General features: G+C 37.7%; 1 protein-coding gene across 3 annotated transcripts in view; it reads left to right on the forward strand.

Moving 5' to 3' along the window:
- LOC137176282 (calcium-activated potassium channel subunit beta-4-like) overlaps positions 1-25,172 on the forward strand; it is a 44,181-nt gene extending 19,009 nt beyond the window's left edge. For all 3 annotated transcript variants that reach the window (XM_067582479.1, XM_067582478.1, XM_067582480.1), the window contains 2 exons: positions 12,695-12,822; positions 16,089-25,172. In XM_067582479.1, coding sequence (XP_067438580.1) covers positions 12,695-12,822; positions 16,089-16,413 — 453 coding nt within the window. In that variant the 3' untranslated portion in view covers positions 16,414-25,172. The remainder of the gene's footprint in view (positions 1-12,694; positions 12,823-16,088) is intronic.
- The last annotated feature ends 2,248 nt before the right edge of the window (positions 25,173-27,420 follow it).

A 27,420-nucleotide genomic window follows, 5' to 3' on the forward strand; every position in this document is an offset into this window, starting at 1 on the left:
GTCTCCTGCTGAAATGCACCTTGGGAATCATAGTTAACTTTTACCTCAGAATTTTTATGTCCACAGTCTTGTAGCTTCGACTTCTTACTAAAGAACCAGATATTTTCTAACACAGCTGTTCATCATTTGTTCTGATGAATCAACCAGGAGAGTTTCATATTGATCATAATTGTCATTTTTTATAGAAAAAAATTCCCAAATTCTCTGATTCCAGCTTCTCAGATGTGAATATTTTCTGGTTTCTTTAGTCTCTATGACAGTAAACTGAATATCTTTGGGTTGTTGACTGTTGTTTGGGTTTTGGGAAACAGTTATTGACATTTTTCACCATTTTCAGACATTTTAGAGACCAAACGATTAATCGATCAATCAATAATGAAAGTAATCATTAGTTGCAGCGCTACAGCATCTATGCATGTAATGATGTCGCCTCATTATCAAATAACTTCACTGAGATTTATTTTGGAGTCACTTTGAGAGAAACAGAGCACGTCCAGTCAGAAGCTCTGATATTTGTTTTCACACCTGAACACGGTGCTTCATTTACGTTGTGCGTGCATGAACACACACCTTTACACACACACCTGTACACACACACACACCTGTACACACACACACACTGCAGCTCAGCTGTGTGTAGAAACTCTGGTTGTCCAATTACTTTTTTTTTTCTTCCAGCCATTTTCTCTGCTCTCGTCTCCACAGTTCATTTATGTTCCTACAAAAATGAAATGAACCCATGACCCCAATAAACGGCCGATGGTTCAGGAGGTGTGTATCACAGGGTGTGTGTATGTGTGTGTGTGTGTGTGTGTGTCTCCCACTGTAACTTTCTTTGGAGGTTATCAAACTGATGTATCAATGCAGCTCGTCTGCTCATCTCAGATCCAGCTGCTCCTATAAAGACACATTTTTGTAATATGTCATTTATTAAAGAAAAGACTATCAGACTTATTTATCTTCCAAAATAGCTCCACAAAGTCATACGAATCAAAACACAAAGAGACAAAGACACGCTAACAGAACTCAAAACCGCCCTGTAACGTTTCCCTGCGTCAGACAGTATGTGGATTTTATTTAAGAAAGGAAATATCAGCTTCATTAGTTCAATTATGAGTCAAAACTAAAGTATAAAAGCAGCCAGAGTGTCATTAGAACTGCAGTACTGTAATAGTCAGAACACATAGAAACTCTGATGTACCTACATTTTTTGTGGGATGTTATCTGTATTCAAATTGAGCGTCTGAGGATAGAAGATGTTATATTGCTGTACAGATTTTAAAGCCTCCCGACGCAAGTTTGGGATTTGATATATTAGATATTCAAGTAAAACTGACTTGACTTGATGGAATATTGTTCAGTTATGAATAAAATGATCGGGAGGATGTTGACAAATCGATCCGGTGTGTGAATAAAAAGCAAATGTTAGAAAGTAAATAAATGAATCATGTGACTGAAACGTCACTGACGAGCTGAAAACATCAGATCTGTGTGGAGCGACGATGATGAGGAGACTGTAACCTTCCTCACATCTGTACATGAAACTAACAGAAATGTCATATTTCCATCATGTTTTCCATCGTTTGAGTTTTGACTGCTGCTCTTCTTGTGGATTAAAACAAACATTCACATTTTCTTTCAAATCTGCTCTGCGTATCGGGTGGAAACCTGCTTCCTCTTTCTGTCTTATACTCGATTCTCTCTGAGCCTGTTTGCAGTTTATTGCTCTGAGCTCATAATGTTCCCTTGGCCTTCTATCAAGTATAGACATAACTCACCGCTCTCACACACACACACACACACATTAACACACACAGTATTAATGTAGCCAACCTAGCTTGGCTTGGCAGACTCCATTAAACTAGAAATGGATTGAATGGTGTGTGTTCATGTGTGTGTGTGTGTGCGTCCGCATGTATTTTACTTTACCAGTACACACACACACACACACACACACAGAGGTCTACTCCAGCTACATTTTCCAGAGTCCTTTTCTGCCCACATGTAATAACGGCATCCTGAGGTGTGTGTGATTGAGTGTGTGTCTTTATATGCCCTAAAGATAACTACCAGAGTGTGTGTGTGTGTTTATGTGCATCACATAATATATTTCATAAGTGCTGAAATCCCTGATTGAAGTCTTAACAACAAACTAAAGCAGCTTTAGCTTTGGAGGAGATCTGTAATATCTCAACACACACACACACACACACACACACACACACATGCTGCTGATGCAGATGTTAGCTTCCTGATGGGGATTACTCCACATGTTTGTGGACCAGTAACGATGGCTGGTTTTGTTGCAGTGGTTCTGTTAATGTCGACACAGGTGTCCACATATGTCACATTTTATTTTTTAACAGTTCGTTAATAAATTTGTCTCTTTTATTGAGTCTAGTCTTCATTTGTTGGTGGTGTTGTATGTAGCTTGTGGCACTGCTGCACTTTTTAGTAGCAAGTAGTTTATTAATAATAATAATCTTTATTTATATAGCACCTTACAAACCAGCGTTACAGAAAGAAAAGCTGCATTAAAACAAACCAATTACAGCACTCCGATGTAATAAATCCAGCAGTGAAAATAGGAAAAAAAGTAGAATAAAATACCCAAAACATAATAAAAAAAGATTTTTTAAAAAAAGGTAAAATAAACAAATAAAAGACATAAAACAGAGTAAAAATGGAAACAAAAAACTTAACATTAAAAAAAAGGCTTTTTAAAAGCATTTTAAGAAATTATTTGCAAGCAGTATCAGTAACATAAAATTGATCACAATTTGAAATACAGTTATAATCCCAGTAATCCCAGTACCAGTTCCCAGTCCCATACGCAGACAGGTAGTTTGATGGAGGGTTGATTTCAGTTTAATCTCTGTGTGAAGCCACAACGATTAGTCGATCAACAGAAAATTAATCGCCAACTATTTTAATAATCGATCAATCATTTCAGTCTTTTTTTCTTTCTTTTTTTTTAAGAAAAAATGTCCAAATTCTCTGATTTCAGCTTCTTAAATGTGAATATTTTCTGGTTTCTTTAGTCCATGATGACAGTAAACTGAATATTTTTGGGTTTTGGGCTGTTTTTAGGTTGTTTTGAAGATGTTTTAGGTCTACATTTTGCATCTTGGACTTTGGTAAACAGTGATCATCATCTTTCACCAATTTCTGACGTTTTATAGACCAAGCGACTAATTGATTAATCGAGACAACAATCATCAGCAAAGGCTGATTCCAGCAGCCTCTTCAGCAAGAACTAAATGCTCGAGTTCAAATACAGTTTTCGAAGTGTGGCGTCGTCATGAGTGATGACCAAACATTTTTGTACCCCTGTGTTTGACGCTTCGATACACCAAACATTCTCTGTTTCTCAAATATAAGATTTATTTTTTGTTTGTTTCATATCATAGTAAACAGAAGATCTTTAGGCTTTCATTAAACCACATTAAGGGTTAATATTTTACACTGCACTGTTACTTTTATTCTCTTGTTTTATCTGTCGTATTACCCTTTTTAGCTTCTTTTTATTTCCAAATTTAACACTTTTTAATAGTTTTTATACGTCTTTTAACTTGTGTTGCTTTTATATTCTGTTTTAATGCCTTTTATGCTCTATGTAAAGCACTTTGAATCGCCTTGTTGTTGAAATGTGCTGTACAAATAAACTTGCCTTGCCTAGGTTTAGGGTCACTGGTTGGGTGACGCTTTGGGTTCTGGAAAAGTGTAATTGACATTTTTCTTTTACAATTTATTGACTAAATGATTAATCAATTAATTAAGCACATAATTAGCACATTAATCAATAACAAAAATGGCCACTAGTAGCAAGTTGACATTGCTATGTATGTGTATGTGTTGCTCCAAAATAAATACATGTTCAGCTGAGATTTAAAAGCCAGAAATATTCAGTATAACTACTAATTGAGCCGTACTGTAGGTACTGATCAATAATCACATCAATGCCTGGAGATTTACTGTGAGTATTCTGTGACAAGCAGCGGAAGAAAAGACAAATCTCTCTATACAGGAGATGAATTGGAGTCTCTTTCTTCCAGTTCCTGTCATTTAAAGAGCAAATCAGCACTAAATCCTGTGTTTTGAGCTGTAAAATGGAGATCCGGCTTCTGAATAGAGAAGAGAGACATGATGAACGGAGAGAGAGAGAGACAGAGAGAGAGAGGAAGGAAGAGGGGAGATGAAGGCAGGTGGGTGGTTTCACTGAGCCAATTACTCGCCGAGTAATTTCCTCGTTTATGACTTAATTATGTTATGAATGTAAATGACAAGAGCTCCAGGTACCCAGAGGGCAGCGCTGTTCGGCTGACTGACACACACACATTTTGTATTCATTTACCCACCCTGACCTCTGACTTTCACCGTTATTCTAATATTAACAATGAACTCTGATCCCAAACTAATCATTTTAAGTAACAATTGGCAAAAAGACCTCACTGTGGAGGCTGAAAAGGGCCAAAAACCGAAATATTAATTTATGAAAGTATGTGTTTCTGAAGGGCGGAAACGAAAAAAAACCCACTTAATTTAATCACTCAGGAATGACAACAGCAATAATTATAGTATATGTGTGTGTGTGTGTGTGTGCGTGCGCTGCTAACTTAATCTAATTAACTGTAATGAGGCAGAGCTTCTGGAGCTCAAGGACGCCAGGGGGGCCATCGGTGTCTCCCTGCCCAGCCAGTAGCCTCTGTCCCTGGGGATACACTCTCCTCTCTACATCTCTCTCTTTTTCAGAGCAGAGAATCACCCAAAATTGTTCTTAAAGTAAAGTTATAGGTGACATTTTCCTGTAACAAGAAGCCTTTGTTCATCCTGTCCTCGTAACTGTGTCTCTAAAGGAAAATTCAGGTTTATTCAGCCTCATATTTCTTTATTTTTACAGTGAAGATCTTTTACACAAACGTCAGTCCAGAAGTGCAGGGACATAAGCAGTCAGATAGCAAACACATTTTTACTTATTTGTGAGAGAAAACAAAGTCAAATGTTAAAATGCAACAGTACAAACAGGACAACATTCAACACAAAATGCTAATAATAAAACAATATACACATGGGAGTAGATTCGGGTCTAGATTATTCCTACCAATAATAATAATCTGAAAAGATCTCGTCACTTTAACACCACACAACATTACCGGTAAAATCTACGCAGAACTGCCAGGTTTCTGTTTTTTCTGTGAAGGAGTGCTATGATAAAGGTTGAAAGAGATGGATATGCCGTGATCTCAGCATCAACAGTATCGTAACCTCCTCGAGAGTCGCCATGGTTACTGTTTACGTTGTGCAAAAATGGGGGTTCAAGGAAGATATTCTGGTGTTGACAAGGGATGATTAGAGCCCAATCTGCCCCCTAGTGGATACAGTTTTAAAGTACGCAAGCGAGAATGTGAATAATGACGCTGGAATCACGTACGTGTTGGTAAAAAGCAAGTATATCAGTGGCTTGAGGTAAATATGCTCACTATAGAGTTTTTAATTAACGATCTAATATGCTAATATGTTTAACACAAACAACTACAAACTGTAGTAATAAAAGAATTTCTGCAAATAGTATATGAACCCCAATATAATGAGTTACAAACCAAACCTTTCAGTTTTTTCTTATAATTTGTACCAAATTGCATCACCCTTTCTGTAAAACGTCCTGAAAAATAACCATCAGATACCTGCAAGTTACTGCGAAAACTTCAAGGAAATTCGTGTAAGATTAAAGGACCTGTGTAACAAAGCGTTACCGAAAGCTGCTTGCAAACAATCTGTTTTCTAGTTTAGTTTGGAGGACTCGTTTTAAGGAAAGTCTTTTGTTAAGATTGTGATAGTTTTATCTGGAGAGATCCTCAGGCCTTTTCTCCTCTCAGGTAGTAGGGCAAACACACTCACACCTGCTTAAATAAGCACAGTCTGACCTGCTGATTCATCACTGTCCTGTTCATCCTCCCTCCAGAGGATGAGACAGACAGACAGAGAGACAGACAGAGAGACAGGTCGATGCAGCCTCATGTTAATCTGTTTTGCAGTGTGCGGAGTTATTATCTATTTAGATTCATAATAAGGTTGTACGACGGAAACACACTGACTTCCTTTTATAATGTCAGCAGACGTCTGGACAGTTAATAAATTCATATTTTTATATTTTTTGCAGAAACTGAAGCTTTTTTCAGTGAATGCAACGCTATGTATCTGGAGAGCTGCGTACAGTTATTTTGGTTGGATAACAAAAAACACACAAACACACACACTTGCGTTGATGAAATTAAGGTTTTGGCAATGTCTGAATACATAATTTAACAAAAATAACTAAAATTATGAAGACAGTTCTGAGAAGCAGATGAACTTTTGAAAGCAGCCCTGAATAATTTAAAACATAACTTTAAAAATCGAATGCAAATAATATAAATATTTTATTTTATTATGCTCACATTCTGTCACATCACCACTGAAAACAGCAAAGTTTCACAGAAAATTCAATTAATCTCAGTGGAATCGCAGCGATCAGTAGATTCGCTCGCTGGAGCAACATGAACCAGTGCAAATCTTTTTAACAAGTTTAACTTTGATTAAATATGAGACACAATTTTGCATCGTTGAGTCCAAAACTCAGGAAGCTAACATTTACTGTTTTGCTCCATCCAGTTAGATTTAACCTCCTCTGACGGAGAATAAACAGCTCAACAAACGAGGAATAGTTTGCAGACAGTAATGAGATTCATAAACATCTTCTTTCACAAAGTCGTGCTGTGGGGCGACGGCGACTTTACACTGTTAACATGTGATGACCTCAGCGTCCTCTTTCTTCGCTCTGCTGCTCCTAAACTTCCAGCAGGACAAAGTTCACTTCTTCATTACCAACCAATCAAAGAACCTCTCTCCTTGACTGATCCAGTCAGGATTGACTGTGTTTGTGCTGTCAGCCTGTCTGGAAATGATTGATGCCCTCACGCTCACAGTTCATTGTTTGTGCTTGTGTGTTTTGTCAGTAAAGGTAGAGTCAGTGATTTTGGAGAAAGACTGTTTAACACACTTTTTGTCAAATTCATCTAATATCTCCTCACGGTCCGCTAGCTGTCCGTTCAGTGTGTGTGCTCTGTAGATGAGAACTAAACACGACACTATTCCAGCCAATCAGCAGGAGGCGTTCATGCTCGTGCACAGGACAGGGAGGAGTCATCAGAGCAGCTGTTGAATGGTGGGAGGGCTGGTGAACTGGAGACAGAGAGGCTGTGGCCAATTCATATAGAAAGTGTTTTCTCATAGAATAGATACACTTCCATGTTATTAAATCTATGAATCTATCAATCCACATTGAATCCCAGACAGTCTCACAGAGACCAGCCGCGTTTTTTTACGCTCCGAGTCTGTTTCTGTTGCGTTTAGTGAAGCGTAATCTGAGCAGGCAGCTGTATGTGTGTTTTTAACTTTAACTTCAGTTTATTTAAAGTGCAAAGCACCCAGAGAGTCTCTTTACACTTTACAAGTCAATAAGAATGACAAGAGAAAGAGGAAAAATGAGGCACACGATAGTAAAAATACACACACACTCAGACATATATACCAGTAGTAATGTTAATATTACAACACAAGGTTTAGGTTATTGAGATTATTCAGCTTTAACAGGGTTGGAGCAGATTCATGTTAAAGAGAAAAACAATTTGTGGTTCGTGTTCCCAGCCGGTGAAATTAGGAATAGTCATAGTAAACAGAAAAAAAGACGTGTACCTTGTTAACCATATCAATGAATCAATCAATACAAACACTATTGATTTCTTCCCTCGGAGCCGACATGCAAACTATTTTCAGTAAATGTCTGCTGTCAGTCGGCCTGGTGAAGGCAGTTTGTCCTCTCAGCTGACAGACGACGGAGACGCTGAACGCAGGTCGAGTGAGAAGTGAGGAGGCTGCAGAGAGGCGAAGAGTCTGGACCGACTGTTGTGCTCACATGAGGGGTTTTTTTTCCGCTTGTGATAAAGTGTGAGAGGAACAGAAGTGACTCTACAGCTGACGCATCGCTCTGGATTCCACCATATTTCTCTTTTGGTTGTTGCCATGGCAATGGGTGTCCATGAATTGGGGGGGGGGGGGGGCGGAGCTTCTGAAGGAGCTTGAGGGGAGGGGTTTTATTAATTGGGTGTTTAGTTCAAATATCATCAATCTCTCTCCAGAATAACTGACTCGACTTTTAAGCAGCTCATTCAAGAAAAGTTTGGACTTGAGCTGAAACTATTACTCGATCAACAGAGAATTAATTGGCAACTAAAATAAATTAATTAATTTAATGCAAATGATTCATTTCAGTATTTTTCAAGCATATTTTGTGTATATAAAAAAACTCTGCACACCTGAGTGTGTGACAGCTGCATCGGAGGAAAGTGCAACTTTAAAACTATGAGAAGAACTGCTGCACCGCCTCGCTTACTGCTGAAATATTTATGAGATCACAACATTCAGTCTGTCCAACCTTCGTCAGGTTTAAGGGCAGCAACACTTCGAGATATATACACATATAGTAGACGCCTCGATCATCCAATCAGAGGACCACTGACTGGTCTGGCTGATGAGGACAGTGAACTTACTCAAAGCATATGCGTCACCAGTCAGAAAACAGCATTACAAAAATAAGAAAGATACAAAACGACAATATAATGATGTAAATAAATCCATGTAACCTCAAAGTGAATTAAGAGCAAACATACTGATATATCATGAATCTTACAGTGTTATCAAACATATTACATTCATTATATATATAAAAGTCAAAGGGGGGGAAGGTAAATTAGGGACAAAAGTCTTAATTTGTCAAAAAATGTTTTCAATGTCATCATACATTAAATATATCTCCTAATTGGCATTAGATACAATCGCATAAATAAATAGTATAATCAAGGGCAAATTCATCAGTGAATCTTTACGGTGATATCTATGTAATTTAAATAGTAAAAGAAACATTATAGAGGCTGGGGATAAAATAGTTCAGAGGACCAATAGACGTAATCAATCCATAGATGTTATTAAAAAAACACTGTAAGGGATGTGAAAAAATGTGAATCTAGACATTTTAATGAAGGCATTACAGAACAGGGAAGACTAACTTATCATTTTTGTTAATACTCAGCTCCAGGATACACTAACTGGTGTAGGTATTTGTCTAATAAATATAGCCTCACATGTAGAAGTTATAACATTACATTAAGTAGAAGTTCATCATTCAGTCTCTTGGGAGATGAAGTCTGTAACATAAATATCCAGAATGCTTCCCTTCCGATCACGTTTTCAGTCTCCAGACAGTAGTTCTGTGTAAGTTCTACACTGAAGCTCTTTGAGAAATTTATAATGTAGCACAAAGTCAAGAAGCTGTGATATGTAGCCCAACAAGCTAGTGAAGCTGTAAACAGAACAGCGTTCCTGCACATGCTCAGTGACGTCTGCCTTACACAGAACTACTCTCCGGAGACTGAAAACATGATGCTGTTATTAGTCTTTGGAGCCGTTTCTAAACAAACTGACCGAACTCTTCATGATGAAGGAACATGTCACCCAGTGCAGCGCTGTGACTCACTGATGTGTTTTTAATAAGATATATCAGCTTTGATACACACACAACACTTAGTAGTTAGTAGATCAGTTCATCGTTGGTTTGGATCCAAACATGAGATTGTTTACAATAAGAAAAATATAGAAAATCAGCAGACATATCCTTTAAAATATGTAAGAATCATCATATATTATTTTGACTGTCTTGATTTCAGCCACCAACAAACCAAACCCTCTATAAGTGCGTCAGTGTGTCCATGCTTTGAATATCAAGAAGTGAAATAACACTGAGGGTAGAATTTAAATGAGTTTAGATCTGCTGTGTTCATCCTGTAAGCAGCAGGCCGTCGTTTTTATAAATCCAGCCGCATATCAACACACACACACTCCAGATTGATCTCATTTAGGCCATTTATTAGAGACCTAAATACACACACGCGCGCACAGACGTAATTGTAACCTCAGCCTGTTGGCATAGCAACCTCAATCATCCGGCAGGACGACCCTCTTATGACGTCATCAGGCGAGGAGGGTTTGATTGGCTGGATGATGAATGGCTGCTGTGCTGAGCAGCGTAGTAAGCTGACAATTACCTGAAACACAGACAGACATAGAGAGCCTGCACCGAGTAGTTAGAGAGAAAAACACATCAAGATCTGATCATAGAAACATCACACAAGCAAAACAAGTGTCACTATTATCACTGAAAACATCACAGTAAGCAGTAATATGGGTAATTATTGCTTTATTGCCTTATATATTACTCTAAAAGAACAATTTTCCTTCTATATTTATAGTTTGCTTCATGAGAATGATCATTTGAAAAGGTGATGTATGATTTTAATAGTTTTACAGGACAGAAAGTCAGAAATTTTGATCAGTGTCCTTAAAAACGCTAAAAAAAATGACCTTTATCTGTCTGTTAAAGTGATGTGTTTTGTCATTCAGACATACTGGGCTCTACTCACACTTGACAGGACATTTACAAAAAGAGACACGAACGCTTGTGTGATATTTGTCACCTTGTGAGAAACAGAAAGAGCAGCAGTGAGTTAAACATGTTCTGATAAGAAGGAAAACAGGCTGCGTCACTGATGAATTTTTAAAACATACTTTACTTTCATTGAAGTCTTTAAGATCTGATATTATGGTTCTTTTTTTTAATTCATTTTTATAAATACTTAGTCTGTGATATTTTATTCACCAAAAGCTGTTTCTTTAAATCCATCTTTCCTTACGGCCCAGGTTCCCCTCTGCAGGCTGTTTCAGAAGCTATTTACATAAAAATCTGCATTATTAATAACCACCTCCTGGAGGTGTGGCCCCCACCTTCACCCCAAGCCAATCAGAATTCGACCTAATGAATAATACAGATTTCCTTATTTTCCTAATGACCGTTGTGAGTTGGGCTGCATAGAAACTCTCCTGGATAATATAACAACCCTACAGGTTCATATTATGACCTCTAGTGTCATTTCAACTTTTTTCCTGAGCAATCACATTTTGTTTGTCATTTTGGTGGACACCTAAAAAAATACTACAATACCCATGAGCCTTAGCTGCTGTTATTATGGAAAAGAAGCCAAAAGAATCTACATCTGCAGATCGTCAAATCAGTTTTCTCTTCATCGTAATCTTTAGCTTCTGCTTGCTCGTTAGTGGCACACACGACCGTAATTTAAGATATGTGATTGGATGTTTCTTGCTGAAGTGCACCTTGGGAGTCGTAGTTAATTTATTCCCTGAAATTTTTACGTAAACAGTCTTGTGCCTTCGACTTTTTATCAAAGAGCCAGATCATTTCTAAATTCCTCATCTTTCATACTGAATGATGTTGATCCAAGCTATAGAAGTTATCTAAATATGGGTCACGTAACGCTGTCTATGGGAAAAATAAATCAGATTCTTACTACTGGAACCAGGGGCGTCCAAAATATCTCATCCCTCTTCACATCTCTACCAGATCAGACTTGTTATGAGCAGATACTCGATGTTAAATGACTCTAATCAGGATCAAGAGCAAATAAAAATGTTATCAGATTGGTGTAATGTTGTGGAGACGAATGGTAGTTTGGGTTGCTATCACTACACACACACACACACATACACACAAACACAGCCCTCTTCTCTGTACCAATCCCAATCACATCATCGTCATAGCAACCATTTGATCCACAGTAACCAGCCAGGCACCAATCAACCTCCTGCGATGTGAATCCGTGTGTCTGTGTTCATGTTTAGAAGCTGCAACTGAAAACCAAGAGGAAGATGCAGACCCCCTCTGAGCCAATCAGCAGCGAACTTATCACCTTGTTTTGACGTTATGACAGCGCCCTGCGCTGGCTAATAACGGCCATTTTTAGAGAAACAATCCTTCAAGTTTTATCAAAATCTGATCATCAGTCTAACCTGTTGTCCTCCAGCTCAACTGCCTGCCTCCTAAAAGAAAAATAAAATAAATAAAATAAATAAATAGCAAGAGTAAAAAAATTAAAATTTGGTTCAATCTTTGTTTCACTCTTACTAAATTATACAACAAAACTTACTTATAACCACAAGCAGCAAACAGAAGCTGGACTTTAGTCCTACAGTTTAGTCATGAAGGGAAAAAAGTGATTTAAAACATTTTGTATTTGTTCAGGATTCATCATTAGAGAAGATATTTAAATTAACAGCACAGATAGTAAAAGATGTTGATTTTGCTGAAGATGTTGCTAAATTTTATAGATTATAATCTTTATTTTATCAGCATTTGATGGCTGTATTTTCAAAATAAAACTCTTTCTACAGGATCTCCTAGACAGACTTCCTCTTAAAAAGTGATGGAGGCTTGTTTCCTTGTGTCTACAACTCAGATTCGTCTATAAGAAGTAATGAATGAGTGATCGAGGGGATGATTTAAGACATCGCCTATGTTTGCTTAGTTATTATGGAATTATATTGTCAAACTTTTCATGATTCTGAGCATCTATTTGGCTCAAAACTGCCAACAGGACCTAACAATGACCATGTTGATGTGGTTGAAAGCTCCATAACAAGCGAGTTAAGTGGACCGTGAGTTGAGATTTTGTCGAACGCTGAGTAGTTTTCTTCGACGACGTTTGTGGCTGAACTACAGATGACCGTCGTGTCTCTCTTTGTGTCTCAGTGCTCGTTCGTGCCTCCGTGTGAGAGGGACAACCAGAAGAACAGAGACAGGGTCCTGCAGTGGGAGGATTACTTCACCAAAGAGGTCAGCAGCCAGTCCTTCACCTGCTTCTTCAACCAGCAGAGGAGGTGAGACACACACACACACACACACACATTTATTACACTGCGGTCTATTTTAAGGTGTGATACAGATAAATTGGAAACGGGATGTGTGATGCTGTGAAATTTGCCTCGGTGACAGATCATTGTTTCCACAGGAGATTACAGATGGCAACCAGCAGCATTACTGAGGCGTCTCTTTTTGACAGAACTGTTTCCACTTCACAGTTTGCTGCTTGTGACCTTTGACCCCTCAGAAATGACCCTTGACTTCAATTTAACAGTCCTCCACAACTCATAGCTCCATTTTTTTTAATAACATTTTTGCTGCTGCAGAAGATTACAAACTATAACAGGAGGAAGAAGCACAATCGTGTTTTGAATCTTCGGCACCATTTTAAACTGAAAGTCTTATAAAAGCACCACAATGTTCAAAACTGTCGTGGATTCAACTCAGTTTATAGGGAGGTCACATGAAACAAAAACAGAAAATAGTGAACTCAAGACATCACATGACCACACTGAAACATGAAACAAGTGATTAATATATATATATATATATATATATATATATATATATATATATATATATATATATATATATATATATATATATATACACACACACACATATACATATACATATATACATACATACATATATATATATATATATATATATATATATATATATATATATATATATATATATATATATATATATATATATATATATATATATATATATATATATATATATATATATATATATACATACATATATATATATATAATAGATAAAACATATTTTTAATAGATAAAAGTTTGTCTTTACTTCACTTTTTTCCTGTGAATAATTGGATAATTTGGCTTCTTCAAGATTCTAAAATTATTCAAACTAATCCAGGACAATCCACTGGTGACAAGTAGACATTTTATTTAGAGCTGCAACATATATTTGATTGGTCGATCGACAAAAAAATTAATGGCCAATTCTTTTGGTAATCAATTAATTCTTTTTAGTAATATTTAAGAATAAACAGTTCTTTGGTTCCAGCTTATAATAATATAATATAATATAATATAATATAATATAATATAATATAATATAATATAATATAATATAATACAAATGAATATTATCTGGTTTATTTAGTCGTCACCAGTAAATATGAATAATGAATATATTTGGATTGATTACTGTTGGTTGGGACAAAACAAGACAATTAAGAATAGTGATCAACATTTTTCACTGCTTTCTGACATTTTATAGACCAGGTGATTAATCGATTCATCAAGTAAATAATCGACAGATTAATTGATAATAAAAATAATTAATAGTTGCTGCCCTAGTTTCATTTTTCAAGCCAAAAAGTTTGGTAATAACTGTCATTGAGGCTACAGTGTTCATGATACTCCAAAAAACAACAAAAAAAAGACAACTTACTGGTGAATTAGCTGGTTTTAGAGGAATAATCCTCTTGTGAGCAGGAAAGTGCTCAGTTTGATTTTGACTTCTCTTGTGTACAAGTCAGGAAGTCACCAGAAACGTTAAGGATTTATCAAGAGTGTGCTGATCCATTGATAAATCTTTCTAGTTTACGTCTGTAAGCTGTGTTATATGTTCTGCTGTAATCAGGTGTGCGAGCATAAAAGGTGTAAAAATCTGGGGATGTGGAGTTAGACAGAAGTGGAGGCCACCAGCATAACACACCTGAATCTCAGACCAAACTGTCAGGGGTCAAGTTGCATTGTGGGTAGTGTAGGCACCAGGTTTTGACGAAAAAGAAGACAATCTGACAATGTTATAATGCTCTTTTTTATTTGCATTTTCAATTTATGTATTAAAAAACCTGAGTGGAAATGCAGAATATTTTTAAAAAATTGCAAAATATTGCAAAAAAAGTTTTTACACTTGGCTGAAGTGTAAAAGTTGCAAAATGCAACAAAGTGTAATGTAAACAGACTGAGTGAATAAATGATAACGTACGTGAATCATGTGACTTAAACATCACTGAAGAGCTGAAAACATCAGATCTGTGTGGAGCAATGAAATGAATACATGAAACAAACAGAAATGTCATATTTCCATCATGTTTTCCATCATTTGAGTTTGACTGTCGCTCTTTTAATGACGTCATCTCGTTGTATCACCGACTGTTAATCTCTTAATGTTCACACAACAGCGGTAGACGGAAACAAGCATTCATTTTAATTTTCTTTTGCTGATATTCTGGGAATTTGGTTAAAATTTGTACTACAGTTAGATGGAAACCTGGCTACGATAGCAGATTAATGCCCAAGGTTTTGGAATCACATGTCCTATCAACTATCAAACATGGGTGTAGTGTTTGTTTGTCCACATACTTTTGGCCATATAGTGTATGTGCTGTGTATACTGTAGGATTATACAGCAGAAGGAACTATAGAGTCTCCCTGAATCCTGTAACATAAATAGTTATTAAATAAAGTAGAACAGGTGAATTGATTTATAATGTTTGAAGGACTTTTCTTTTTAGCCTGTTATTCAGGTTACTGCAGGCCTTTTATGAAACACAGCTCTTTTTTTTTTTACACTGTGACTAAAAATTGATGAGACGCAGAAAAACAGAGATCGTCTTTACCTTGTCAGCTTAATCCTCCTGTTATTCACACGCGATGCTTACCTGTGACCTTGGCTGGTTTTATTTTTATCTCTGCACCAGAAGGATCAGAATGAGGAAACTCTGCTTCATAAGAGAGCCCAGTGGGAGCTCATTGATGCTGCAGATAAGCTCCTGTTTGGTATTGTAGAAAAAAACTGGAACACACAAAAAGGGTTTTTTAAAGTTAAAAAAAGGAAGGAACTGTCATTTTGTGTTGATTTTTGCAGCCCCTGTGGACAAAAGCGGTAGTGTTTTCCCAGAATGAGGACTACATTTCCCATGAGCACCACCCCCTCATGTCATAAAGATCTTAGCTAACACGAGCATTTGTTTAGGAAGCGAGTGAAAGAAGGAGCTGCTAATTTTTAAACACAGCTGTTTGCAGGATGCATAGGGACGAGGTAATGTATCTATTTGTGTCTGTGTAAGATTAGTGATTGTAATATGAGGATGGTGAAGCAAAGTAAGTACTGTTTTAGTACCGTTCATACACCAAGGCAGAGCAGCAGCAGCAGCGTCTGCTCCGTCTGTGTGTCGTTTTGAGTATCGTTTACCTGCGAGTTGGAAGTGTTCAGAGCTCAATACACAGTGACTGTAGTTTTGCGTGTGCTTTTATTGTTTGTTTATTTCTTCTTTTTGTGATTTCAGGCCTGACGACGTGTTGTGGCGCCGTTCCCATGACACCAGCGTCCTGCTGCACTGCGTCCTCTGGCCAATGGTGTCGCTCCTTCTGGGCACGCTCATCGTGCTGCTGACGGTTTGCGCTCGCTCCCTGGCCGTGCGTGCTGAGGCTCTCCAGAAGAGGAAATGCTCCTACGAGGTGTGCCAAGACTTGGGGACCGTGGCTTCAGATCGCCGTGGCAACAAAGCCGCTGACCCCCTCACAACAAACTCTGACCCCGAGCTGTCGTCGCCCTCTAGGACCCTGCCACTGTTTGCAGTGCCGGTGCGACGCCGCGATCGGGAACATTAAGACAGAGCAGAAAGTTGATTTCACGTCTTAGGACGCTGATGAGCTGGTGGGGGTCACAAAGCTGGCTGAGGACGCCACCGACAACCTGCTGCCGTCTGGTTTGTATGATCAGAAATGTCCAAATGAGACACAAACACGAGCAGAGGATGACAGGAAATCCACCCTGTTGCCTATAGATTTCAGCTGTAACTCTGCAGAGAAACATCAGCACCTTTCCTCTGATTTTAACTGAACAAATTGGATGAGCGGAGACTGACGGATGCTGCTGAGTTTAATCTTATTGAAGGGTTATTTAAATGAATGACACCAGTGCTGTGATAGATGGTACGATGAATCAGTTGTCTGATATGTTGGACTCTGCAGTCTTCTTTGTAGCTCTTCTATAAACTAAGCTTTCCTTCTGTAGCTCACTGCTTCTTACTCCAGTCCCAGTAGCCACAAATATGACTAAATAGAGAGCTGAAGTCTTGACACCACTTCCTTTCATAGGCTTCTGTAAGTCAATGCAATCTTTCATTGAGGGTTTATTTTTGTTCCTTGGGGTTTTAAGATAAATGAGTACCAACATCAGCGTGATTTTAAAAATGATTCATTTGTTAGCAGTTAAAAAAAAAAACAACTAAATACAACTCATGAAGTTTTACGAGTACAGCAGTGTGCAAAATGTGTCAGTGTAACTGTTGGTTTCTTCCAAATCCTTCATATTCTCCAAGACTCTCTTCTAATGTTGCAACTTTTTCGATGTAATCTATGCTGTCTAAAAACATCTGCACCATTCGGCCCACATGTCCTTTGTTCTGAGATATTTCGGGGGCATTTTTGTCTTTATTCAACTATCTTACAATAGAATCATAGAGGGGAGAGTTTTGGAGATAGAAGGATTTTAGTCTTAATTTTAGTCTTTACTGTGCTGAATCAAACAGGGACAACAAGGTCTTACACATGTAATATGCACCCTAACCACTAGTCCACCAGGATGCCCTGTTACAGCCGTGTGTGAACTAGACTCGCCTTGAATTGCCTCATTTTGTCGAGCTGGTTTAATCTGCAGAGATCTGACTTGTGGTTTCATTAAAGGCCACTAACAGCAGAAATACTTAATAAACAAGAGCATCAGATCATTTTTATCTAGATATATGTAGTGAACCACACAACGTACTGTTTAGTCAGGTCATGATTTGTAGTAATTGTCAATGGGGTTTATTTAAGCTTTTGTACGTTTGGGGCATAGCTCAGAAGTCTGATGAGAGAAAAAGTAAATGTTGAAATATAAATACATGATCTGTACATACTTACCTGTTTAGCTTTTACGAGCTCTTTTTATTTCCTCTTTTCATAATCATGTAACCCACAATAGAAAAGTAACCTCATCGTTTGACATGAGAAAACAAATATGTAAGTTAAAGTCCTGCTTTCATAATGTTACTTAAATATGCGTTAACAAGTTTTAGAAGCAAAATATACTTCAGAGATGAAAAGCAGCAGCACTCATGATTAAAAGAATGATAAGTGAATCTGTGAGCAGTATTTTAACATTGTAGTTTAGTCTGACCACTGCTTTATACTGTTCCAGCTATAGTTATGTATATTATTTCATGAGCTTCTCTCATGTTTAAAATAAAATAAAACCCAAATATGCAGAGTGAAAACCAGCCTGCAGAAAAATATAGTGGAGTAAAAAATATCTCCATCTGAAATGCGGTACAGGAAAGAAGATAGTCTTTAGTAGTACCAGTAACTCAAACAACAAGGACATTGGGAAACAGAAAAGTTGTTAAATTCATGTAAGTCTTCGGAAAACAGGAAGGGTAAGAGGTGAAAAATAAAAAGAGCCAGTAAAAGGTAAATCTGGGATTCATTTTTTATGATATATTTAAATTATTGAACTTTATTATTTATTTATTTATATATTCAAATACACTCTTGACTCATCAGAGGGCCCATTAGTGGCTCCTGTTGCTTCAGGGACTCCGAACCGCCTGCTTGTTAATGATGTGAGAGCTCTTTGGACCATGAAGGTGTTTGCTGACAGCAGGAGCAAACCCCAGGCTCATATGTTGGAGGTTAAACTGGGAGCAGCAAACACTGCATTCATCAAATCAAACCAAAACAAAGAGGGTATAGAGGGTTCATATACAGCATTAGAGCATTCTGACATCAGTAAAACCAACTGCGACATGAGTCTCCCCATTGATTTACCATAATAATGACTGAAAACAGACACTGAGCTAGAAAAGTTGCAGTCGACCCTTCGATCAAGTCGCAATGGTTCAATTTGAGACCAAACTGGGAAATTTAGATCATTGAACCAGATTTCTCAGAAAGGAATAAAAGGATATTGTAAAACAAAAGTCCTGAAACAAAGCAATGTGTTGGTACACTACATGGCCAAACATATGTGAACAGCTAAACATTCCTAAATATTAGAAACATCTCTCAGTATAACTGAATAGAGTTCAGCCTCTAAAACTGAACCTAAGGTTCATGAATGTTGGGATGCAGTATTTTAGTTTTATCTAGGTATATTTAACAAACTGGCAAGTGAGTGTAAAAATGTAGATGTCACCTCATTTTTTGATATTGCAAAACATTATTGAATGTGTACAGTAAAAAAATGGAAATCTCACAGCATGCTAGGCCGGTCCTAAACCCACTTGGCGTACCCCTCGTCTTAAAGCACCTTTAGACCGCGACAACAACGATCATGTAAGTTTATTGCAAGTCACCCTGTGCAAGATTGTCACAATCTGTGTCAGACAGTACTGTAATATCAGTGTGAAGCTGTCAGATTGTGCGCCAAATGTGTGGTGAATCACAGTGCTACAATTGAAATAGAAAAAAAGTAAATGAAAGCAAAGACGTCATCATCTTGTCACCCGTCTGCACAGCATTGAGTGCTGTGCAGACGGGTTTTTTTGTTTCACCACCAATCGTTTTTGATTTGCCATGGATGTATTAAATGTGTTTTCCCACTAAACCTTATTCAAAAACTGCACTTACGAAATGTAAGCCATCATTTCGTCTCTTATTCTGATTGGTTGGTTTGTAGTCGTGGATTGTAGCAGTCTTTGGTCTCCAAAGCTCCAAATCGTCCGCCAGTGGACGAGTCTCACAGTGAGATCTAGGACACTCTTTTGCATTGATGACCAAAGATTTTGCCACATTTCTCTCACGATTGTCAACTTTCATTTCAGACTGTAGGATTAAAATTGATCAAAAATGCAGTTAGCAGTCCTAGCCCAAAAGTACAGCAATTTGTGGACAGTTGTGTGACTTTTGGCCATATAGTGTACATTGTGCACCAAGAAATGGGACAAAGCTTTGGATCACACCATTATCCAGCAGGTTGGTAATGAACAGTCATTGGCCTTCACCCTCATGTGTAATACGCTCAAGTCACGCATTTGGCTTTACTGCACTTGAGGAAGCTTCAACAAGAGTCCTTTAAACAGCCAAAACATCACGCTAAAACACAATCCTTATCAATCAAGACTTTGAATCTAATTAAGAAGATAATGAAATGTCTCTGCGTGTTAAACATGAATGTTGTAGCTCACTGAACTGAACAGCTCCAGGATGAAAACAACACACGGCCAGCGCCTCAAGGCCTTTCAAACATCGCCTTCAGCAGTAATGAGGACAAAATCTAGACCATGTGAATAAAGTAGGGTGCAGATGGCCCCTCTCGATTTCTACCCTGAGTTTAGACTGACAGGGAAAGCTGACAGCCGACCAAAGTGAGGAACAGGAAAGTGTATAAAAAAAATCATGTGTAACTGGCAGCACTTCAGGAGACACTTTGTTCCTTTTTCATGCAGCAGCTTGTAGGCTTCATTCTGGTAAAAATGGCTCTGATAAAAATCTCGGGTGATTTGTGTCTTAAATCACCAGTGACTCAGCTCCCCCCCCCCCTCCCTCAGTGTTTTTGTAGCAGTCAGGACTGAGGACTAGCTGTTGTGGTATGAAACTGAGCTGCTTTTAAGTGTTTTGGTGTTTAGACCAGCAATAAGACCAGATAATGATGTGTTTTGTTGTCTTGTACGTCAGGGTTTGTCTGCTGAAAGTAGAGGAACCATTTTTGTCGGAGCTGTTCCTCTCAGTGTGTAGCACAGGTCCAACCTGTCATTCTAGACACTCTGGCATCAATGCACTATAATATCTGTCTGTATGTCTGTAATATAAAGTTATAAGTTCTGCAGCTGTAGAACGTATTGATCTCTGACGTGCAGGGCCGCCACACTGACTTCTGTATTTGCTTTTGGTTGTGAGTTGACTCCTGCAGAGTTAAATGTGATTGAACTGAATTGTTTATTCAGGAAATGTTTATTGTCTTATTCATTCATTGTTTCACAGTAAAATAACAGAAACAGCAGAGAAGGACGGATGCTACTTTACTCTAGTGAGAGCAGGCGTAATAATGGATATTAATGACAGTAAAGTGTTTGATAAGAAGCTGTATAATTTTCAACTTGTGAAATATTGTTGTTAGCTTGTCATGAAAGCTCCCACAGTTTATGTTTACAACACTGCCCACACTATTTCCTACATACAAGGTTCAGGTTTCTATTCATTGTACTGGCTTTGAGTATCTTGAACAGTGCAAATCAACTCTTATAAACTAAATGTCTCTTATTTGTATGTGAGCAAATCCAGTTTGATTGTACCATTAGGAAGGGCTTTCACACCAGAAGCACAAGCTTGACATTGTGCAAAGCAAGGACATCATTTCTAATGGTGAGAGAGGCTGCATGGGTCAGCGCCAGACTTAGTGGCCGTATTTCAATTCACTTCTGTAAAACATGTCAACGGGACAGTTACATGGGAGTGTTCACTTGTTGACTAAAACATTTGTATCATAAAGTGTTTCCCAGTGTTCACATGTAGGTGATGTTATTTGGTGAAACAGGAAGAGATGAGCGTTGTCACTCTCTACGTTCTTGTACAATAATCTGTATTCTTCTTCTTTCTAGTTCGACACACTTACACTGATTTCTAGAAATGAAACTGAAGAGGAAAGTGCAATTATAATGTTTTAAGAAGACTTTTTGAAAGCTGAATGTTTCCATGCAGAGCCAACAATAGAACTGCTATCATCAAACGTGATTCATCCTGTATCTGAGGGTGTTTTAAATCTTCAACTGTTGTCTCCAAATTTCTACAGTTCTCTCTCCAACATGCCTGACAGTCTAAAAATTACCTGGCGTGATGCTACTTGTTGCTTAGCAACAGCCACAAGGCTGGGTGATGTGGCTGCCAATGAAAACTAACAGCCGAACTTTAGTCTGCGGCTGCTTCTGTTCTCTGTGTGAACTGACTGTTGTTGTAAATACATAATTTCCTCCTCAGGTTCGGCTGTGGGACGATGTTTTATCACCATGTTTTGTGGTAAACTTGAATGTTGCTGTACGCTGCTGTAGCACATCTGGTTTGTGGAAAAGAAGTTTGTTCTGTGTTGATATCTGTGAGTCTTCAGATTTGTGTTAAGCAGGAGTAGAAAACGTTCCTCTGTAACGACTGAAAAACAAACTATGAATGTAAAAGATTATTTATTTCTCCTTAGACATCATGGACAAAAGCAAGAGAAGTGTTTTAAAGTTTCCCCAGTCTTAAGGCCTGGTCACACCAGTGTTTCCATGTAGTGGCTAATTCAATTTACTCCACAGGAATCGTCACAATCAATCATTTCCATAACAGAGCAGGCAGATCAGCCACTAGATCCCAGTAGCTCTACAAGAACACGTGCGGTTGTGTTTTTTTATTGGTCTTTTTATTTGTTTGTTCTGTGATAGAAGGCCTGTTTAAAGACTTTTTACAAATTTTGTATATTAATTTGTTCACATTCACATTTTTTATTGAACGTTTTAAATATGCAGAGGCGGAGCAAATTGTGTTCAGATGCCGTAAATGTTTTGACCGCAATATATTTTTATTGTGCTGTTTTCAAAACGATCCAAGATATTGATAGTTGCATAAAAATGTGTTAATAACTGGAAAATAATTGTTGAAAATCAAATCAAATTCAATTAAAATTTCATTTTGAGATTTTCAGGGGGTCAAAGCTGTCAGTTAGGCCTTGTTCAGACTGAGAGCCCAAATCAGTTTTTTGGCATATCCAGATCCCATCCAGATTGATTTTAGAAAGTCTAGACAGCAAAAAAACACATGAAATGCAATTTTGCAATTTTTGGATCCAAGCCACATCTGGAGGTGGTTTGAAATGCGATTCCAATTGGATTTCTACAGATGTGTCTCAGTCCGGACGCTCTGGCTGCTCAAATCGGATTTCAAAGTGTCTTCTGTATCGCTCGCAATGCAACACCCAACAGCAACCTCAAATCCAGAGTGACGGAAGTGCATTGAAGCGGCTCCATGCTGCTACTAGCAGTGAACAACAGTCTGTAGACAGATGCTGAAATAAATTGTCTGCTGGTACTTTGCGGCGAGACCTCTGTACAGGCAAAGCTGGAATTTCTCTGCCTGCAGTCTCAACAAAGCCTTAGACCCCAGAGACGTCTTGTATTTTAGACATTGACACTATTTTAGCTTATTAGCTGTGTGTCACCATCCAGTTTTATTTAACCTCTTCTGTCGGTGTAAAAACTGCAAAATAAAAGAAGAATGGTTTGCAGACAATTATGAGACAGGTGTTTATTTAAAATAGATCTTTTACATGAACTGTGTGAACTTAATGTCCCGTTAGCGATTGAGCTAAGCTAACGAGAGAGAGTTTTATTTTCTCTCTTCCATAACTTCTCATTGAAATGGTGTACAATAGTCAACAAACTGCCCAGGTGGAGTAAACAGAGCGGTAGAGAGGTTTAGAGAGCTATGGTGACTGCATGTCTGTAACTGGCTAGCATGTTAGCGGTTAGCTCACCAGCTACATCAGTTCACCAACTACTCGGCGAGTAATCGCTATGTCACAAAGTTACTACAACCAAATATTTTTGCTGTGCCACTCTCTGGTGTGACCAGGCCTAGATAGATATCTGTGCACAAGTCTTAAATGACTTAATCAAGTATTTTGTTTTACACTCAGAGCTGCATCTATGAAGCTAAACTGAAAAGTGAAAAACTAACGTTATAATGAATATTTTATGGAGCCCTGAAGGCAACATGTGCTTTTTAAGGCTCTCATGTGGCCTTCAGGGCTCCATAAAATATAACTTGTTTGCTGTCATTTCTACAGAAATGATAGAGACAGAAAATTGTGGGTAATTTTTAACTACTAAAAGGGCATCCGCTACTTTCTTGTGTGAGCAAGAAAGTTTTTTGTGCACAACATACTTTCTCCTGAGCATTAAGTAGTTTCCTGTGTAAACAACAAACCCTCTTGTTCACTTTGTAACTATTTCTGTCCTTAGTTTGACAAATGCTCTCCAAACAGTTCCGACAGCCACAAACCAACAGCAGTTTCCAAAGAAAATTCAGTGATGCTGCCATTCAGTCGCATTTTAGAACGTGATGTGACATTTAGAGGCATCAGGAAAACACACGAACAGACTCGGATTCTCACTAGGAGTGAATGATCCTGAGTTGTATGACTCCATGAATGTGACTTAAAACAAAAAGGTCAAATCCATGTGTGAACATTAAGGACACTGCATCTGCCTCCGTCTTCCCTTCTAGAGATACTTACTTTTTTCTTTCTTTCTTGCTTCATCTTTTATCCCCTGTATTTTTCCTCTTTTACTTCTTTTCCTCCGTTCCCTCCTTTTTAATGCTGGGCAATGTTTAAATCATTATCTCAATGTTAATAAGAATATTTTCTAATATTGATATATAGTGTGTCAAAAATGTATAAACAAAATCATCTTTTAAATAGTCATAGAAATGCTATGAACTGTGTTATCACTGTTTATAAGTGTAAAACCAAAACTTCTATAACTAATTCTCTTCGTTTTTAATAACTTTGCTCAGAAATTGGACAAAAAAAAATTGTAGAACAACATAAGATCATAATATTCAACCTTACTTCTTTATTTTACTCTTCCCTGTTTTCATCCTCTATCATTGTGTTTCCAACCAGTATTTTTTTTGTGCAAAAAATACAAACCTGTTGGACAGAAACGTTGACTTCGACAACAAATCAGTGACACAAATTAAAATCGCTGTGAAAGAAAGCATACACGCACTTTTATGAATCCGATTTTTTCAACTCATTTTTTCAGTTTTGACATCACTAAAACTTGTAAAATCCCTGAATCATCCATTCTCTCCAAAGAAAATGTAGCTTCTCTGTAGCATTTTTGTGTGTTTTTATGAGACTTAACGAGCTGTTGTCATCTTTCTGTCCGAGATGAATGATGTTAGATTTTCTATCTAAAGCCATATGCTAATCTGTGAACTGCAGTAGCAACTAAACTCTGTGTTTCACTTCATCACCACAGAAACTGAAAATGTTAAATTATATTATTTCAGATGCGGTTTTGGTATTTATTTAGATTTTAATTGATTTTTACCCCTGAGTTAATCAACACTGTATAATGTAGTCTTTCATTGACTGTATTATTATCATTATTGTATTTATTATAATAAGTGTGCAGGTGTCTCCTTTTGTTCTTTCTTCGTCATATCTTTGTACTTTGCACTGTGTTGTCTGCAGGTATTTTGTCGTCCCTTCATCCTCTGTACCTCAGCATTGTAACATGTGACCCAGGTAGCCGCTTTGCCCGTGTTTTAACGATAATAATGATAACTATAGTGCCTAATAGAGATCTTTAAATAAAAACACATTTTGTCTTCAACCTGAACGTCTCATTGCAGCTTTTTCTGCCCCTTTGAACTTCATGTTTTTGCAAGTTTTTTGTTTTTTTTTAAAGTCTGATCACAAAAGAAAATCTGCTTACAAGTCACAATCTACGGTGGCCAACAAGGGCAAACATCCTGCAACTTAAGAAAACACAAGCAAATTAAGAAAATTGTCAGGTTAGGGAAGCAGGAGTGGACCCAAACACAGAGGCTGGAATGCAGATTTGATGAAAAAAAATCTCCTTTAATCGTGGATGTCATGAACAGGCAAACAGAGCTGAACAGAACTAGCAGATGAAACAAAACAAATGATCTAACAAAGACTCAACTCAAAACCAGACCTTAAATACAGACTAAACTAATCAGGGAATGGGGAACAGGTGACGAGACACAAGGGAGTGATTGGCTGAGGAAACACAGGAAGCAGGGCAGGGCTAACGAGGGTGAAGCAGGGCAGGTGAGGAGGAGTACATGAACACACAAGGGAAACACAGTAACAAAACTAAAACCCAGAAAACACAATACTCTAAATACAACCCACACCAACCCGTCCAAGAACCACCATGAACCTAAACTAAAGTATACAACACACCAGGCTAAACAACAAAAGGCAGTCCAAACCCACAACCCAACTATAACAAGAAAACCCACATGAACCGAAGGACTAAACAGAAGTGCAAACCAGGAGACCCCAAAGAACACACAAAGTCCAGGCAGGGTGTGACAAAAATATCTTCATCAATTTGTTGTAAATACCAGAACACATTACAGAAACGACAACAGAAAAGTGTTTCTAGAGGAGACTTAAAAGTGACGAACACTTCAATAACTCATAAGCAAAATGTTGTTAAAACACAAACGAGGCCTCTTTCCTACCGTATTTCCAATTAATTATATATTTTTTAGGTTGAACAACCACAAATTATTTGAACTACTTTAATGTAGTTATTTTATTTAAGCTCTATTTGACTAACTCGATTCAAGTACATTACATAGATGTTTTTAGTTTGAGTTGGACCAACAGGAGAAAAGCAAGTTGGACAAATACATTATAATGCATAGATGTAGTTGGTTTGAGTTGGGCTACATATATTTATTGGATAGAAATTCTGCCCACAATTTAATTGAGTTCATCCAATGAGTTGTTTTTTTTTTGAGTGTAGTGAGGTACTCTATGTACAGCCGGCTGTGAGACGAGTGCACAGGGACCGTCTAAAAAGTTCAACACTACAAAGAGCTACTTCAAACAATATTCATAACCCCTAAACCTTTTTTCCAAAGTGGTGTCGTATAACCAACAGCAGACTACTGATGTGTGAAGTGATTTTGGGGACACTACACTGTATAAGAGTGAAGTTATTGAATATATTATAATATTATCTTTGTAACATTAACATGCTAATATTATCTTTGTATATTAGCATGCTAACGTTAGCTTTTGGGAAGAGCAAAAAAAAAGGAAAATGAGAAGAAGAAACAAAGACAAGAAAGAGGAAGAACAGTGATGGAAGATGTTGACCGTAGTACAACGTCCCTGTTTCAAATCTAGCTGAGGATGATTGTTGTTGCTTTTTGTCTCCACCCTCTTTTCCCTCATTTCCTGTCACCTCTCCACTATCTGCTATCAAATAAAGGCTTAGATGCTCACTTTAAAAAAAGGCAAGAAAAAAGACAAGTGGATGGAAGGAAAGATTGGAAAATGGAAGAAGGAAAGACAGGAAAAGGGAACGAAGAATGAAAAAGGTCAAGAGAGAGCTGCTACATGGATATTACAATGATGTGTGTGTGTCCTTTCATCTGTCCTCCCTCTTCTCCATTCATTCTCCACTCTTTTCATTCATTCAATCCCATCTAAATTGAGAGAGTTGAATAGCTTCCCACTAGACAAGAACAGGACACATCACACACACACATACACTTGTACTTGTATTGCCTGAGTCAGACCACTTGTTCTTCTAATCAATGAATATTCAATGACTCTCAAACACAAGCACATTGACCATCTCTCACCTTGGACGGCGGTGTTAATGCTGGGCCACTTATCCTCAGTTCTATTAGGATGAAACACAAACAGACACACTCTCCTACACAGGTATAACATGTTTTATCCTTGTACAGCTGGAACCAACCATCAACCTACACAAACATTGTCATCACCAAAATCTGATCACATTTATTCATTCAGGCCAGTCAGTGTATTATCCTAGAAATCCTGTCTATTAATGTATATTTAATGTACGTCCAGCACCAAAGCAG

The sequence above is a fragment of the Thunnus thynnus genome, chromosome 23 (assembly GCF_963924715.1).
Source record: "Thunnus thynnus chromosome 23, fThuThy2.1, whole genome shotgun sequence".
Classification (NCBI taxonomy): Eukaryota; Metazoa; Chordata; class Actinopteri; order Scombriformes; family Scombridae; genus Thunnus; species Thunnus thynnus.